The sequence below is a fragment of the Bos mutus genome, chromosome 16 (genome assembly GCF_027580195.1).
Source record: "Bos mutus isolate GX-2022 chromosome 16, NWIPB_WYAK_1.1, whole genome shotgun sequence".
In the NCBI taxonomy this organism is placed as follows: Eukaryota; Metazoa; Chordata; class Mammalia; order Artiodactyla; family Bovidae; genus Bos; species Bos mutus.
Window position 1 is genome coordinate 17128738 of NC_091632.1, and position 16069 is coordinate 17144806.

A 16069-nucleotide genomic window follows, 5' to 3' on the forward strand; every position below is an offset into this window, starting at 1 on the left:
TCATTTAATCAGGTACCCACCAAAAGACCTGTCTTCACTGGGAAGCCTCAGATTCCTCCCTGTAGAATTGATCCTTCCATGCTCCAGCCTCTCATTTCCCATAGCACACTTCACCTCTCTCGAGCATATAACACATCCTGCCATGTATTAAGTGATGGCCCCCTGGCAGGTACCTGTCCTGAGGGCAGAGACTCTGTCTTAATTTGTAACTGCACCTTTCATAATGCCCATTCCAACATCTTGTACATTGCAAACGTTAATAAACATTTATTAAAGGTAATTGACTCATAAAGACATTCCCATATAGCAGTGAAACTTAAGATGGTTTTACAAAAAAAGATCAAAAATCATCACATGAATTTTTTTGGTTCGTCAGCACCTCGGAACTTTGCAAAGATATATTTGATTATTTAGGCGTGATGGAAACTTGGAGTGATTGTGTCTTTGGGAGGCTTGTAAAAAGGGTTTTCCTTATATGCGAATGTTTTAACAACCACAGGGACACCCGGAAAGTTCAAAAAGTAAACTTCTTGAAGGAAAAAGATTATCAGTTTTTAGGTTTCGTGCTTCTGACTTCTATTTATAGTATCATTTTATTGAAATAAAACTGTCTAACTTCATTGCTCGAAGGGCAAGTGTGGTTCCTCTCCTAGTGAGATGCACACATGGTCCCATGAGACAGAAGTCCCACCAAGGCAGAAGTCCTGAGTTGCTTGAGCATCTGTCTGGACAGTAAGACAACTACCTAAACCTGTCTTTTAGGAAATGAAGAGGGAAAACAGCCTCCTCAAGAGTCAGTCTGAGCAAAGGGCCCGAGAAGTCTGCCACCTGGAGGAAGAACTGAAGAAGGCCAAGCAGTGTTTGAGTCAGAGCCAGAATTTTGCAGAAGAAATGAAGGGTGAGTGGCGTTTTAGAGTTCTTCCCCTAGGCTAATGTTCCCTCGAGGGAGGTTGGATGTCATTAGAAACTTCTTTGAATTTTTCCATATCTTCTCCCAGAGAGATGTCAGCAGCTGATGTGGAAAAAGTTTTTGCTTTTCCACTTTTTAGTTTCTAGAGTGATAGTTGGACTTTTTTTTTTATTGGAACACACTGAGTCCCCAAATGCCTGGTTTTCAGCACTTTGAAACCAAAAGGGTAAATATTTTCCATACAAAAGTAAATTGTTGGTGCTGTCTCATTCCCCAGCATGCTATTTTGTGTCTCAAGTGTGTTTGTTAGTTACATCCAGACGGCTCATCTACTCACCCATTACCGTTTCCCTTATAATGGAAAATTCTATATTAAATGCATGTTTTCCCAGCCCTTAGTGACCGTTGTTTTTGGATGGCTTACTTGACTGAATGATTTTATTTCCTTACTTTCTATGTAGCCACAGAATGAGGCTATGTACACCAAATGATTCCGTTGTTTCACACTTATTTGTATGTGCCATGTGTCTTTATTTAGATTTATTTTCTCCCCTGGGGTGTTTGCACGTCTTGGATTTCTTTTAACCTGAGCGTTCTCTGACTCTTTTCTTTTTTAAATTCTAACCTCCCCATACAGCTTTCAATTTTCCACGGCAGGAAGTAGAAATATCAATCTTCAGGTGTTTTGAAAGAAAACTATAGGGAAAGAAAGAGGGTGTTTTTTTCAGCGTTGGTCACCGTGTCATTGCTTGAGGCTCTGACAAACAAATAGCCCCTGTGGCGCTGTCTCCAGCAGCCATCCACTCTCATTAGGTAGACGGAGATGAGCGGGCTGGAAAGAGGAATTGCTGTCCAGTTGGTATAACACCTGAGTTTATAATACATGCTACCTTTTTCATCTACTGAGATTCTTTAAGACTTCCCATTGTTGAATGAAGGCAGTGTGGTTATTCTCAACTCGGAGGGGCCTGTGGGCAGACGGGAGTTTTTAAGCAGAGAACAGGCAGTGATGGAGTCTATGACATCTTCCTGATGACTCTCATCTTCACAGGCACCACCCTGACTCTGAGGGGCTGGGGTGTGGGCCATTGCTCCTCACTGACATTCCTATGTTCGTCTCCAGAGTTGCTGATATATAGAACCATGTACATTTTAAAATTGAAGTATAGTTGGTTTACAGTGTTGTGTTAGTTTCAGTTGTACAGCAGAGTGATTCAGTTACACACACACACACACACCTGATTTCAAATGCTTTTCCCTTACAGGTTATTACAGAATAATTGAGTATAATTCCCTGTAGCACCATATACTCTTGTACTTAAGCTTGATCCTGTGGATTTTTGGCTAAAATGGCAAAGAAGTTATTAACTTTTCTGAGATATCAGGGATGTTGCATAGTGATGTGGGATATTTCCATTTTAGTGCTGCTCTTGTCACACTTTTCTCTCCTTGAATAGCTATTTCCAAAAGGCAAAAATATGAATATACATAAGCATATACAAGGTAAAAGAATAAAAGAAAGTTTCAAGTGCTTAGGAAGATAACCCCTTGGTGTTTTATACAATAGCACTTTGTTATGCTGCTTAGAAAGAAGATAAACAAATGTACTGCCATCCTGAAAAGGACCATTTTCTTTATATGAGCTTAGATAATTATCAGGTGGTTTACTTTCAAGGAGGTATACAGGCAGTAATGCCAATTTTTACATGACTTAAGCTGTTTTTGTTTTTGTTTTTTTTTTAGAGTTTAGAATTCTTGTAGAATAAGTATTTATTAAAGCCATGACAACTTAAAAATATATTTTTTCTGTTTTAATAGCTAAGAATACCTCTCAGGAAACCATGTTAAGAGATCTTCAAGAAAAGATAAATCAGCAAGAGAATTCCTTGACTTTAGAGAAACTGAAGCTTGCCTTGGCTGACCTGGAAAAGCAGCGAGATTGTTCTCAAGACCTTTTGAAGAAAAGGGAACATCACATTGAACAACTGAACGAAAAGTTAAGCAAAACAGAGAGAGAATCTGAAGCATTGTTGAGTGCTTTGGAATTAAAGAAGAAAGAATATGAAGAATTAAAAGAAGAGAAAACTCTGTTTTCTCGCTGGAAAAGTGAAAACGAACAACTTTTAAATCAGATGGAATCAGAAAAAGAAAGCTTGCAGAGTAAAGTTAATCACTTGGAAACTTGTCTTAAGACACAACAAATAAAAAGTCATGAATATAACGAGAGGGTAAGAACTCTGGAGATGGAAAGAGAAAATCTAAACGTGGAGATCAGGAACCTTCAAAATGTGGTTGACAGCAAAACCGCAGAGGCAGAGACACAGAAACGAGCTTATGGAGAACTGCAACAGAAAGCTGAGTTCTCAGATCAGAAACACGAGAAGGAGATAGAAAATATGTGTTTGAAAATCTCTCACCTCACTGGGCAAGTGGAAGACCTAGAACATAAGCTTCAGTTACTGTCAAGTGAAATCATGGACAAAGACCAGCGTTACCAAGACTTGCATGCTGAATCTGAGAGCCTCAGGGATCTGCTAAAATCCAGAGATTCCTCTGCGATGACAATTGAGCCTCATCAGAGAAGTCGTTTAGCTTTTGAACAGCAGTCTGCACTGAACAATTCCTTTGCAAATATAATCGGAGAGCAAGAAAGTGTGCCTTCAGAAAGGAGCAGATGCCATGTAGCAACAGACCAAAGTCCGAAAAGTTCATCCATGTTGCAAAATAGAGTTGTTTCTCTTGAATTTTCCTTAGAGTCGCAAAAGCAGATGAACTCAGATCTGCAGAAGCAGTGTGAAGAGTTGGTGCAAATCAAAGGAGAAATTGAAGAAAACCTCATGAAAGCAGAACAGATGCATCAAAGTTTTGTGGCTGAAACAAGCCAACGCATTAGTAAGTTACAAGAAGACACTTCTGTTCATCAGAATGTTGTTGCTGAAACTTTAGCTGCCCTGGAGAGCAAGGAAAGAGAGTTGCAACTTTTGAATGAAAAATTAGAAACTGAGCAGGCAGAGATTGGAGAGTTAAAAAAGAACAACCATTTACTTCAGGAATCTCTAAAGGAGCTACAGTTTTTGTCTGAAACCCTGAGCTTGGAGAAAAAGGAACTGAATTCCATCATTTCTCTAAATAAAAAGGACATTGAAGAGTTGACCCAAGAGAATGGGACTCTCAAGGAAATTAATGCCACCTTAACTCAAGAGAAGATGAACTTGCTCCAAAAAACCGAGAGTTTTTCGAACTGTATAGATGAAAGAGACAAAAGCATTTCAGAGTTATCTAATCAGTATAAACAAGAAAGGCTTACTTTACTACAAAGATGTGAAGAAACAGGAAATGCATTTCAGGATCTTAGTGAAAAATATAAAGCGGTTCAGGAAAAGAACTCTAAATTAGAATGCTTGCTGAGTGAGTGCACGGGTGTTTGTGAAGACAGAAAAAATGAATTAGGACAGCTAAAGGAAACATTTGCAAGGGAACACCAAGCATTTGTATCACAGTTAGCATTAGCTGAAGAAAGAAACCAGAATTTAATTGTGGAGTTGGAGACAGTGCAGCAAGCCCTGCAGTCTGAGATTACAGATATCCAAAACAGCTCTAAGAGGGAGACTGATGGTTTAAAGCAAGAAATCATGAATTTAAAGGAAGAACAAAATAAGATGCAACAGGAAGTTAGTGCCTTATTACAAGAGAATGAACACCTGATGGAATTAATGAAGACGAAACATGAGCATCAATGTCTAGAATTGGAACCAATTCAAGACTCTGAGAAAGAAGAGAGGGAGATAAATACATGTCACCTTCAACTTCCGATGGATCTTGATGTTAAAGATACTTCTCCAGACACTTGTAATGCACAGCTGGTGCAAGTAGAATCTGAAGTCAGAAACATGGAATTAAAACTTCAGAAGAGTGAGAAGGAAGAGTGTCTACAGTACGAGTTACAAACTAGAGAATTAGAAACTGAAGATTTGCAACAAGATCCTCAGTCACAAGATATTAGTGGCCTTGGAGACTCTGAAATAGATCCAGAAGAAAAATATATTTCAGTGCTTCAGGAGTTGTCAACAAGTCAGCAGGACAATGCCCACCTGCAGTGCTCTCTACAGACAGCCATGAACAAGCTGAATGAGTTAGAGAAAATGTGTGAAGCCCTGCAGGTTGAAAAGTCTGAACTCATATCTGAGCTGAATGACTCAAGATCAGAATGTATCACAGCAACTAGTAAAATGGCAGAAGAGGTAGGGAAACTAGTAAATGAAGTTGAAACATTAAATGACAAAAATGCACTTCTCCAAGGCGAGTTAGTGGAAGAAACACCAGAAGGTGAATTTGGTGAACAACAAGATGAGCAGACATCTGTGAACTTAAATCCTTTGGATGACAGTAATGTCTATGAGCATTTGACCGTGTCAAACAAAGAGGTTCAAATGCACTTTGCTGAATTACAGGAGAAATTTTCATCTTTACAGAGTGAACACAAAATTTTACACGAACAGCACTGTCTGATGAGCTCTAAGATGTCAGAGCTGCAGTCCTACGTCGACACGTTAAAGGCTGAAAATTCAGTCTTGTCGATGAGTCTGAGAAGCTCTCAAGGTGACTTGGTAAAGGAGGTGCCACCAGGACCTGGGGAGGAGCATTTACTGTCCTTGTCATTTTCTTGTGTGACTGACAGCCCTGGTAAGGCAAGTTTGGGAGAGTCCTCTTTTTACAAAGATCTTCTAGAGCACACAACAGAAACGTCCCTTTTGAATAATCTAGAAGGGACTGTTTCGGCAAACCAGTCCAATGTAGAGGAAGTCTCTTGTAGTAGTCTGGAGGAGGAGAAGCTGACCGAGAAAGAGATCCCCTCTGTCCCACTGAGGAGCACTCGAGAACTTGAGACCCTCTGTCAGACGTACCTCGAGTCCCTCAAGCAGCTGGAAGAGGAAATCGAAAGTCAAGGGATTACGAAAAACAAGGAGATCAAAGAGCTCAAGGAGCTACTGAGTTCTTCGAGGGAGGAGCTTGACGACCTCAGGAAGCAGTATTTGTCAGAAAATGAACAGTGGCAGCAGAAGCTGACAGATGTGACAGCGGAGATGGAGTCCAAGTTGGCGGCTGAAAAGAGACACACAGAGCACCTTACACTTGAGCTTGAGGTGGCGCGGCTTCAGCTGCAGGGTCTGGACTTAAGCTCTCGGTCTCTGCTTGGCACCGACATAGAAGATGTAAGTACACGGGACTGACGTGCTATTTCTCTAGTCGAGTGCCCAGGAGGCATGCAGTGTTTGTTGAAATCGACATTAAATCCAAATTAAAATATTTTTAGGGTTTAAGGAAATAAGAGCAAAATATACCAAAGTTTTGAAAAAATAAGCCAGAACTTTAGGAAAGTGTGTCACCTTTATTTAGGGGGTAATTTCTATCATCATCATCTTTAAAAATTATTATATTGGACATTACTACAGATGTTTTTTAAAGTATCCTCAAGAAAATCATGTTACAGAGTCAGAATATCTTCTTGAGGATGTCTGTATATTTTCACTTTGTGATTTAATAAAACACATTGAATCTCAAACTGGCACTTAGGAATGGTAAGGTGATCAGAATTTTTACCTCTCTTACTCTTTTCAGACTTTTTAATGTTACAGAGTTATAGACATGAAGCTAAATATTAGTGTTTATTTTGTAATTCTGAATACTTTTCTAACACTTTGCTTGGGTACAAATCTATGATTTGATATCAGTTATTCTAAAAGACACTTTTTTCTTTGTTGAATAAAAAGTGGTTTAGTTACTTATACCTTTGTCTTTTCCAGTCTACCAGCTAAACTAATAATGGTGTACAGTCAATGAGTCTCACTTAATTACCTCCCTCTACCTCTGTAGGGTGGTAGAAGGCACATGGAGAGGTGACAGCAATTGTGATCAAAGTCCCCATTTTACAGATAAGAGAAGGGGAGGTTTAAACATGTGATTTATCCAAGAATATAGGCTGCTTATATTAAGTGATTTAAGTCCTTGACCTGGAAATCTCGTCATGAAGCCTTACTGCCTTCTCTTATTAAAGAGTGTCATAAATGCTGAAGATGGAAGCTGACCATTTAATTTGGAATTTGTTAGCCTCTTATTTGATAATCCCAAAGAAAATTTCAAATTTGGCTACTTAAAATATTCCTAACAGGAAACAAATTTTGAAATATAACTACATCACAATTTAGATGATCACATAAACTGACCTGAAGGCTTTGTCTTCTTGATAAATACCCAGGACCTTGCACATGGAGAACACTTCCTGAATGTTTGTTTAATTGTGTTGACTATTTGGATGGAGAGATGTGAATCTGGTAGGCAGTATGCCATTTAGCAGAGACAAGTGTCTAGTTTCCAAAAAATAATAAGCCTATTTATTCTGATTCTTCTTGAAAAGTAAGATGCATTCTTATTATATTTTGCAACTACAGGCTATTCTGGGTGGAAACGATAGCTGTGACATAAGAGAATCAGAAGAATATATTTCAGAAACTAAAGAGAGGACCCCAAAGCATGAGATTCACCAGATTTGTGAAAAAGATGTTCAGCAGGACCTCAGTCTAGAGATGGAGAAAATAACAAAGACTGGTGCAACCAAACTTACAGAAGAATGGTCCAGAGAGCAGTCCTCAGAAAGCAGTCATGAGATCCCAGTGGAAGATCCAGCCCAGGGCTGTTCAGGATGCATTTCTGAACTGTCCCTTTCTGGGCCTAATGCTTCAGTGCCTAGGGATTTTCTGGAGAATCAGGTAACCATTCAGAGTCTCGAGCTGAAAGTAAAAGAGACATCAAATGAGAATTTGAGATTACTTCATGGCATAGAGGAGCGTGACCAAAAAGTTGAAAACTTGCTAAATGAAATCAAAGAGTTAGACTCAAAATTCCATTTACTGGAAGTACAATTAACTACCAAGATTGAAGCATGTGTGGCATTGGAAAAAATAGTTGAGGAACTTAAGAAAGAAAAATTAGATTTAAATGAAAAATTGGAATCCTTTTCTTGTCATAACCAGAGAGAAGAAAGTTCAGGAGGTCTCACTTCCAACTTAGAAATGGTCACAAGCAAATTTCCACATGAAGGTATTGAAGATGATGTAGCCAAGGTGACTGACAACTGGAGAGAGAAATGTCTCCAGGTGGAAAATGAGCTACAGAGGATTCAATCTGAGAAAGATAGCATGGAGCATCATGCCCTCTCTGCTGAAGCCAGCTTAGAGGCAGTTCAAACAGAGAAACTATATTTAGAAAAAGACAATGAAAATAAACAAACAGTTATAACCTGTCTTGAGGAAGGACTCTCAGTGGTCACAAGTGAGAGAGATCAGCTTCGTGGAGAGTTAGATACTTTGTCAAAAGAAAATCAAGAGCTAGATCAGATGTCTGAAAAGATGAAGGAGAAAATACGGGAGCTTGAATCTCATCAAAGTGAGTGTCTGCATCTCCAAGAGTGGCTTCAGAGTTTGGAAAAGGACTCACAGGCACTGTCTCTGGTAAGAAGTGAGCTGGAAAACCAAATTGAACAACTGAATAAAGAGAAAGACTCACTTGTATGGGAATCCGAAAGCCTGCAGACCAAACTGAGCGAATCGGAGCATGAAAAGCTGGCCATCACCAAGGCTTTGGAGGCTGCCCTGATGGAGAAGGGTGAGGTCGCAGTGAGGCTGAGCTCCACGCAAGAGGAAGTGCACCAGTTGAGAAAAGGCATTGAGAAACTCAGGGTCCGCATTGAGGCTGATGAAAAGAAGCAGCTCCATGTCTCAGAGAAACTGAAAGAAAGCGAGCGGAGGAATGACTCGCTTCAGGACAAGGTTGAGACCCTTGAAAGGGAGTTGCAGATGGCAGAAGAAAACCAAGAGCTGGTGATTCTTGATGCTGAGAATTGCAAAGCAGAGGTGGAAACCCTAAAAACACAAATAGAATTGATGACTGAACGCCTAAAAGATTTAGAATTAGACCTTGTCACAATACGGTCTGAAAAAGAAAATCTTTTGAAACAGCTACAAGAAAAACAAGGTCAGGCGTCTGAATTAGATACGCTACTCTCTTCATTGAAAAACCTATTAGAAGAAAAGGAGCGAGAGAAAATACAGACGAAAGAAGAAGCTAAAAGTGCAATGGAGATGCTGCAAACACAGTTGAGAGAGCTAACTGAGGAAGTAGCAGCCTTATGTGATGACCAGGAGACATGGAAGGTCGAAGAACAGAGTCTGGACTCTCCTGCCCAGGAGGTACAACAGCTGAGAAATAACATTGAAAAGCTGAAAGTCCACTTGGACATTGATAAAAAGAAGCAGCTCCAAATCCTAGAAAAACTGAAGGAAAGTGAGCATCAGGCCGATTTCCTTAAGGATACAGTTGAGAACCTTGAAAGAGAACTCAAGCTATCAGGAGAAAACCAAGAGCATGTGACTCTTGAGGCTGAGAAGTCCAAAGCAGAAGTAGAGACCCTGAAAGCAACAGTGGAGGAGATGGACCAAAATCTGAGAGGTTTGCAATTAGATCTTGTCAATGTAAGATCAGAAAAAGAAGATCTGACTAAAGAATTACAGAAGGAGCAGAGTCGAGTGTCTGAATTAGAAACGTTAAATTCTTCATTTGAAAACCTATTGCGGGAAAAAGAGCAAGAAAAAGTACAGATGAAGGAAGAATCTAAAGCTGCAGTGGAGATGCTGCAAACACAGCTGAAAGAGCTAAGTGAAGAAGTAGCAATCTTGTGTGTTGACCAGGAGACCTGGAAGGTTGAAGAACAGAGTCTGGACTCCCCAGTTGAGGAGTACAACAGCTGAGAAATAACATTGGAAAGCTGAAAGTCTGCCTAGATGCTGATAAAAAGCAGCAGCTCCATATCTTAGAAAAACTGAAGGAAAGTGAGCATCAGGCCGATTTCCTTAAGGATACAGTTGAGAACCTTGAAAGAGAACTCAGGCTATCAGGAGAAAACCAAGAGCATGTGACTCTTGAGGCTGAGAAGTCCAAAGCAGAAGTAGAGACCCTGAAAGCAACAGTGGAGGAGATGGACCAAAATCTGCGAGGTTTGCAATTAGATCTTGTCAATATAAGATCAGAAAAAGAAGATCTGACTAAAGAATTACAGAAGGAGCAGAGTCGAGTGTCTGAATTAGAAACGTTAAATTCTTCATTTGAAAACCTATTGCGGGAAAAAGAGCAAGAAAAAGTACAGATGAAGGAAGAATCTAAAGCTGCAGTGGAGATGCTGCAAAAAGAACTAGAAGAGCTAAACGAGAAAATGGCAGCCTTGGGTAATGACCAAGAGACCTGGAAGGTCAAAGAACAGAGCCTGAGTAGTCAAGTAGATTCCCTTGAACATGAGAAGGCTCAGTTGCTGCAGGACCTTGATGATGCCAAAAGTAATTACATGATTTTGCAGTCTTCTGTGAATGACCTCATTCAAGAAGTTGAAGATGGCAAACAGAAACTAGAGAAAAAGGATGAAGAAATCAGTATACTAAAAAGTCAGACTCAGGACCAAGAGCAGCTTGTCTCTAAACTGTCCCAGATGGAAGGAGAACAGCAACTTTGGAAGAAGCAAAAGGCAGACCTGGAAAATCTGATGGTGGAATTGGAGCAGAAGATTCAGGTGCTGCAATCCAAAAATGATGCTTTGCAGGACACCTTAGAAGCTCTGCAGAATTCTTCCAGGAATCTGGAGAAAGAGCTTGAATTGACAAAATTGGAAAAAATGTCCTTTGTTGAAAAAGTAAGTGGCTTTATGTCTTTACATTTGAATCTGTTGTCAGGAGGAGGGGCAACCACTGTGTGAGTTCTGTTTCCTTCTGGACAGCGTTTGCTGTATAGGATCAAACTTTGTAAAGGCTTTAAGTTTGGGGGTCTTGAACTATGGGGCATATTGACTTGGCTCCAATAGTGAGTAATTCTTAGCTTTGGCACACACTTCCATGGGGTACTTCTATGGATTGGCCCAGTTTTCACTGTGACACCTGGATAGGGAAGAAGCTTTGGGTTGCGCATGGTTTATTTCTTGTAGTACATCAGAATAGTAGCCCACATACCCATACCCAGTTGAGTACCACTGCTGTAGAGAGTATAACACATATTAGTCAGAATCAGTAGAGATCACTTTTGCCTCTGCCCTGCCATTTTTGCCTTTAGGGGAAATAACTGTTAAAGATACTGATATAATTATAACCAACAGAACCCTCATGGCTCCCAGGACATGTCCCTCGTAGGGATTTTGTGCTTTCAGCCCCGTTCTCTTTGGGCAGTCTCCTGTTTTGTTAGCTGATGATGAAAGGGAAGATCTGCCATCAGGAAACTCTATTAAAGAAAAGTTAAAAATTTCCCCTATACTTACTGATCTAGGAAAGTGATTCCTTCAAATTAAGTTTTTATTGGACAAGTAGATTATCCAGAAAATACAGTCAATCATATCTCAATATTTTCTAAGAATTTCAAGTTTTTGCATAGCTTGCAAGTGATAGCAGTTATGGTAGAGACAATTAGACAGACTTTACTGGGCTATTTCAGTCTGGTGTAGGGATGGATGCAAACAATCCTGCTTTAACTGGTTTTAACAAACTATCATCCTGTTTCTTGCGTTTTAGCATGGCTCTAGAGAATACATAAGAGATCCAAGGGTTGATCGATTAAGTCACTGCCTCGTAAATACTTTCTGGTGTTTAAGTTTAATTCAAATCATTACCTCTATGAAGGATTTTAAGATTTGCTAATATTATCTTTCTTTGTCATTCCTTTCCTTATTGCTGTCTTTTTGTTAAATCTTGCAGAGAAGAAAAGGCAAGCTTATCAGTCGGTTTTGAGAATATTATTTGAGTGGATTAGTAACGGGAGGATTAGCTGGGTTTTATTTTATTATTGGAGGGATGTGAATGTCACAAATATGCTGTGTCACAGTGATTAATTTGATCAAACAGACAACCATAAGCAGATCCTAATGAAAGATGAAATTTCAGGTAAACACAATGACTGTGAAGGAAACTGAGTTTCAGAAGGAAATACATGCAGTGATACAAAAAACGGTGGCACTGAAAGAAGAATTTAGTGGGGAGAAAAACAGGCTAACGGAAGAATTAAATTTAATGTTGGAAGAAGTGAAGAGCAGCAAAGTAAGTTTCTCCATGACAGATTCATTACACTCTAATAATTCTTGTGCACTCTCTCCTTGTTTGTTTTTGTAAGATCTTCTGAGATGTATCAAACTTTTATTAGCTTTTGAAAAGAATAACCCAAAGCTATGTCATGGTCAGACCTGCAGTAATCTTTGCCATCCAGCAGTGTCATGAGCCCTGAAGGAGTCCAAAGAGGCCCCCAAACACATCAAAATACCTGTCAAGGAGCCCAGATATGTTTTTCATAGAAGACAGCCCTTCTGACTATATTAACTCATACCAGAAATGGATTGCATGCAGCTTTCAGTAGGCTGTTTTCCTGGCCTGCCCCAGATTACAAGCCAGAGTGTTGCTAGAGACAGATGCACTGATCTTGCAAAGAACTAACAAAGTAACAGAGAGTCACAGTAAAAATGTAAAGTTGGAGCAGTCTTGGGGTGCTATTTTAGGGCAGGTGGTGGCAGAACTATAGCATTTGGGCTGCCACTCCCACTGCTGGTCTCATAATAGACATTGCTGATTCACGCGCTTTCTCCTGAATCTCTTAACAACGAGACTTAGGTAGCAGCTACCATGCAGCCAGATGGTAAAATTCCTGTATCCATATAATCCGTGTGCAACTTCATCCCCAAGTAGTTTTTAGAAAAGGATAGGAAAATATAATTGTGATTATGAACCAGAATAATCACATAAAGTTGCAGTGATATTTGGAATAGCCTGTATAAGAAATGGGGGAAATTTGTGCTTTTTTTTTAAAATAAGGTAGGTTTTTAAAAAATTCTTAACTGTATGTCTTTGCTGTGTCTTTGTTGCTGCCTGTGGACTTTCTCTAGTTATAGAGGGTGGAGGCTAGTCTAGTTGCAGTGCTCAGGCTTCTCGCTGCCGTGACTTCTCTTGTGGAGCACGGGCTCTGGAGTCCAAGCTCAGTAGTTACGGCACGTGGGCTTAGTTGCTTGTGGCTTATAGGATCTTCCGGACCACGGATGGAACCCATGTCCCCCGCATTGCAAGGTGGATTCTAACCACTGAACTACCAGGGAAGCCCTGTGCGTTTCTTTAAATATGATATTTAATAAAAATGGAAACGCTTTGGCATTTAATCTCAGCAATTGGTTCATGGGATTTGTGGCAATGCTATGTGGAAGGAGTTCCTATGAATGATATCTGAGTCCTGCACCTGCTGAAATCTGCTTGGGACTGAGCAGTTTGAGAGTATCCCTAGTATATTGTTACTTGCATTTCATTTATAGGCTCTACAAAAAAAAAAAAAAAAAAAAAGCTAAGTGTTCAGCTTGAAGGCTGTATGTATGAGCGTGTTGGTCTGCAATGGCTTTATTCATCCTGTAAATACTACTAAGGTCAGAGGATAGAACGGGGAACGATAGCTATCCAGTGGTTTCTGCACTCACAGAGCTTACCATCTCGACACAATAAATCACTCCATAGGAAATGTATAAAATAATCATAAATGCTTCGAGTGCTATAAGACTTCCCTGGTAGTCCAGTGGTTAAGCATCTGCCTGCCACTGCAGGGGACACTGGTTTGATTCCTGGTCTGGCGAGATTCCACAGACCCTGAGGCAGCTAAGCCCATGTGCCCAACTACTGAGCCTGTGCTCTGCAATAGGAGATACGCTGCAGTGCGAAGTCCGGGCACCAGAACTAGAGAGCAGTCCCCCTTGCTGCAACTAGAGAAAGCCCGTGTGCAGCAGTGGAGACCCAGTGTTGCCAAATAAATAAATTATTATTATTAAAAAAAAAAAACGACTGTTAAGTGTGATAAAGGAAACAAGATCCTTTCTGCAGAATGTTTGGGAAGTTGGGTATAGGAGTAGGGAACAACCTAACTTAGACAAGGTTGTCTGAGAATGCCACTGCAAGGCAAGAAGGCACCATGTGAAGAACACGACCAGGGAGGGAGCCTTCTAAGTCTATAGCGCAGTGTGACAAAATCTCTGAAATTAGGGACTTCCCTGGTGGTCCAGTGACGAAGACTGTGCTCCCAATGCCGGGGGCCTGGGTGCTATCCCTGGTCAGGGAATTAGGTCCCATGTGCCGCGACTGAGAGTTCACATGCCTCAACTAAAGATCCCGCATGCTGTGATAAAGGTTGAAGATCCTGTGTGCTGAGAAGACGTGGAGCAGCCAAAAAAGGCAGGGGGCGGGGGGGGCGGGCGGGGACAAAACTCTGAAATTATAAACACCTATGGACATTTTCACAATTGAAAGGAAACCATTGTGGCTGAAGTCAGATGGAAAATAATATGCAAGAAGGTTGGAGCAGTAGGAAGAGATGGTAAAGAACTAGACTACAATCTAAAGTGACACAAAACACAGGAGGCTGGTGATTGAAGGGAAGATTTAGGAAAGATACATGAATTTGGCTAGTTCACAGTATAGGTAGTGTTTAAAAATTATGAGGATGGTAGAAAATACAGATGGAGAAGAGAAGGTGAAGAGGCAGCTCAGGGCCCAGCCCAGGTGACCCCCCAGCAAGTAGGGTGAGACAGGAGGAAGAGGCAGCAAAGGAACTGAGAAGACAGGAGGAGGCAAACCAGGAGAGTGTCCTGTTCCTGAAGGCACGAGTGGAGGCTGTCTTGGGACTGAAGGAGTGGTCAGCAGCATCAGATTCTGCTCAGAGGTTGAAAGAGATGAGGGCTAAAGAATGGGGTTTGTAACATGGAGCTTGATGATGCTGTTTCAGGAGGAGCTGGGATAAACGGTTGGAGCGGGTTGAGGAGTGGTTGATGAGAAAGTGAACACAGCATGTATATAAACACATGTAGGAACAGCTATTTGGGATCACGCACAGAGAAGCCAGATGCCTCTAGGGCTGCAGTTTTGCTAGTCCTGCACCATGAAGGGAGAGAGGGGCAGAGGAGTGGGGAGCATGTGGAAGGAAGTTCTTCAAGTGACAGAAGATGCACGTAAGCTGGCCAAGGAAGGGGGCTTGAGTGTAAAGGTGTTGGTGGTGCTGTTGATGAGGTCAAGAAATTACCATAATAGAAGTACTTAAAAAAGTGAGAAGCCAAGGGAGCCAAGGAAGGTTTGGTCCAGGGTGTCTTAGTTATGAAGTTGAGGTTTCAGAGATCCTGTGCTCCTTGTGGAGGTGACCTGGGGTTGGAACAAAGGAAGTTGCCCTGGAGGTGAAGTCGCCATTTAAAGTGAATTAAGTCATCCCTCAGTATCCACAGGAGATGGGTTCTAGGCCCCTCCAGTTTCCAAAATTCACAGATGTTCAAGTCCCTCATATAAAATGGCATAGTGTTTGCATATAACCTATACACATCCTCCTGTATACTTTAAGTCTGCATGTGCTCAGTTGCTAAGTCATGTCCGACTCTGCAACTCCATGGACAGTAGCCTGCCAGGCTTCTCTGTCCTTGGGATATTCCAGACAAGAATACTGCAGTGGGTTGCCATTTCCTCTTTCAGGGGATCTTCCCAACCCAGGGATCTAACCCAAGTCTTCTGTGCCTGCATTGGCAGGTGGATTCTTTACCACTGAGCCACCTGGGAAGCCCATACTGGATTACTTAAAATACCTAATACTATGTAAATAGCTGTAAGTACTCTGCCTGCAATGCAGGAGATCCCGGTTTAGGAAGATCCCCTGGAGAAGAGATAGGCTACCCACTTCAGTATTCTTGGACTTCCCTGGTGGCTCAGACAGTAAAGAATCCACCTGCAGTGTGGGAGACCTGGGTTCGATACCTGGGTTGGGAAGATCCTCTGGATCTTCCAGAGCAACCTACTCCAGTATTCTTGCCTGGAGAGTCCTCATGGACAGAGGGACAGTGGGCCCCAGTCCATCGGGTTGAAAAGAATTGTACAGGACTGAGTGACTAAACAACAGCAATAAGTAACTCACTAGAATATGTAAATACAATGTAAATGCTGTGTGGAAAATTCCTGGTACACAGAAAATTCAAGTTTGACTTTTTGGAACTGTCTGGAATTTTGGGGGAGGGGAGGTGGAATATTTTTGTTTTGTAGTTGGTTAAATTTGTAGATGTTTAATCTGTGGCTATAG

General features: G+C 41.1%; 1 protein-coding gene across 1 annotated transcript in view; it reads left to right on the forward strand.

Moving 5' to 3' along the window:
- Positions 1–16069, forward strand: part of CENPF (centromere protein F) — a 62182-nt gene that overhangs the window by 30531 nt on the left and 15582 nt on the right. Inside the window, exons 11-15 of the mRNA XM_070384775.1 lie at positions 763–898; positions 2729–6123; positions 7360–9622; positions 10162–10646; positions 11881–12033. Of these exons, the coding sequence (XP_070240876.1) occupies positions 763–898; positions 2729–6123; positions 7360–9622; positions 10162–10646; positions 11881–12033 (6432 nt within the window). The remainder of the gene's footprint in view (positions 1–762; positions 899–2728; positions 6124–7359; positions 9623–10161; positions 10647–11880; positions 12034–16069) is intronic.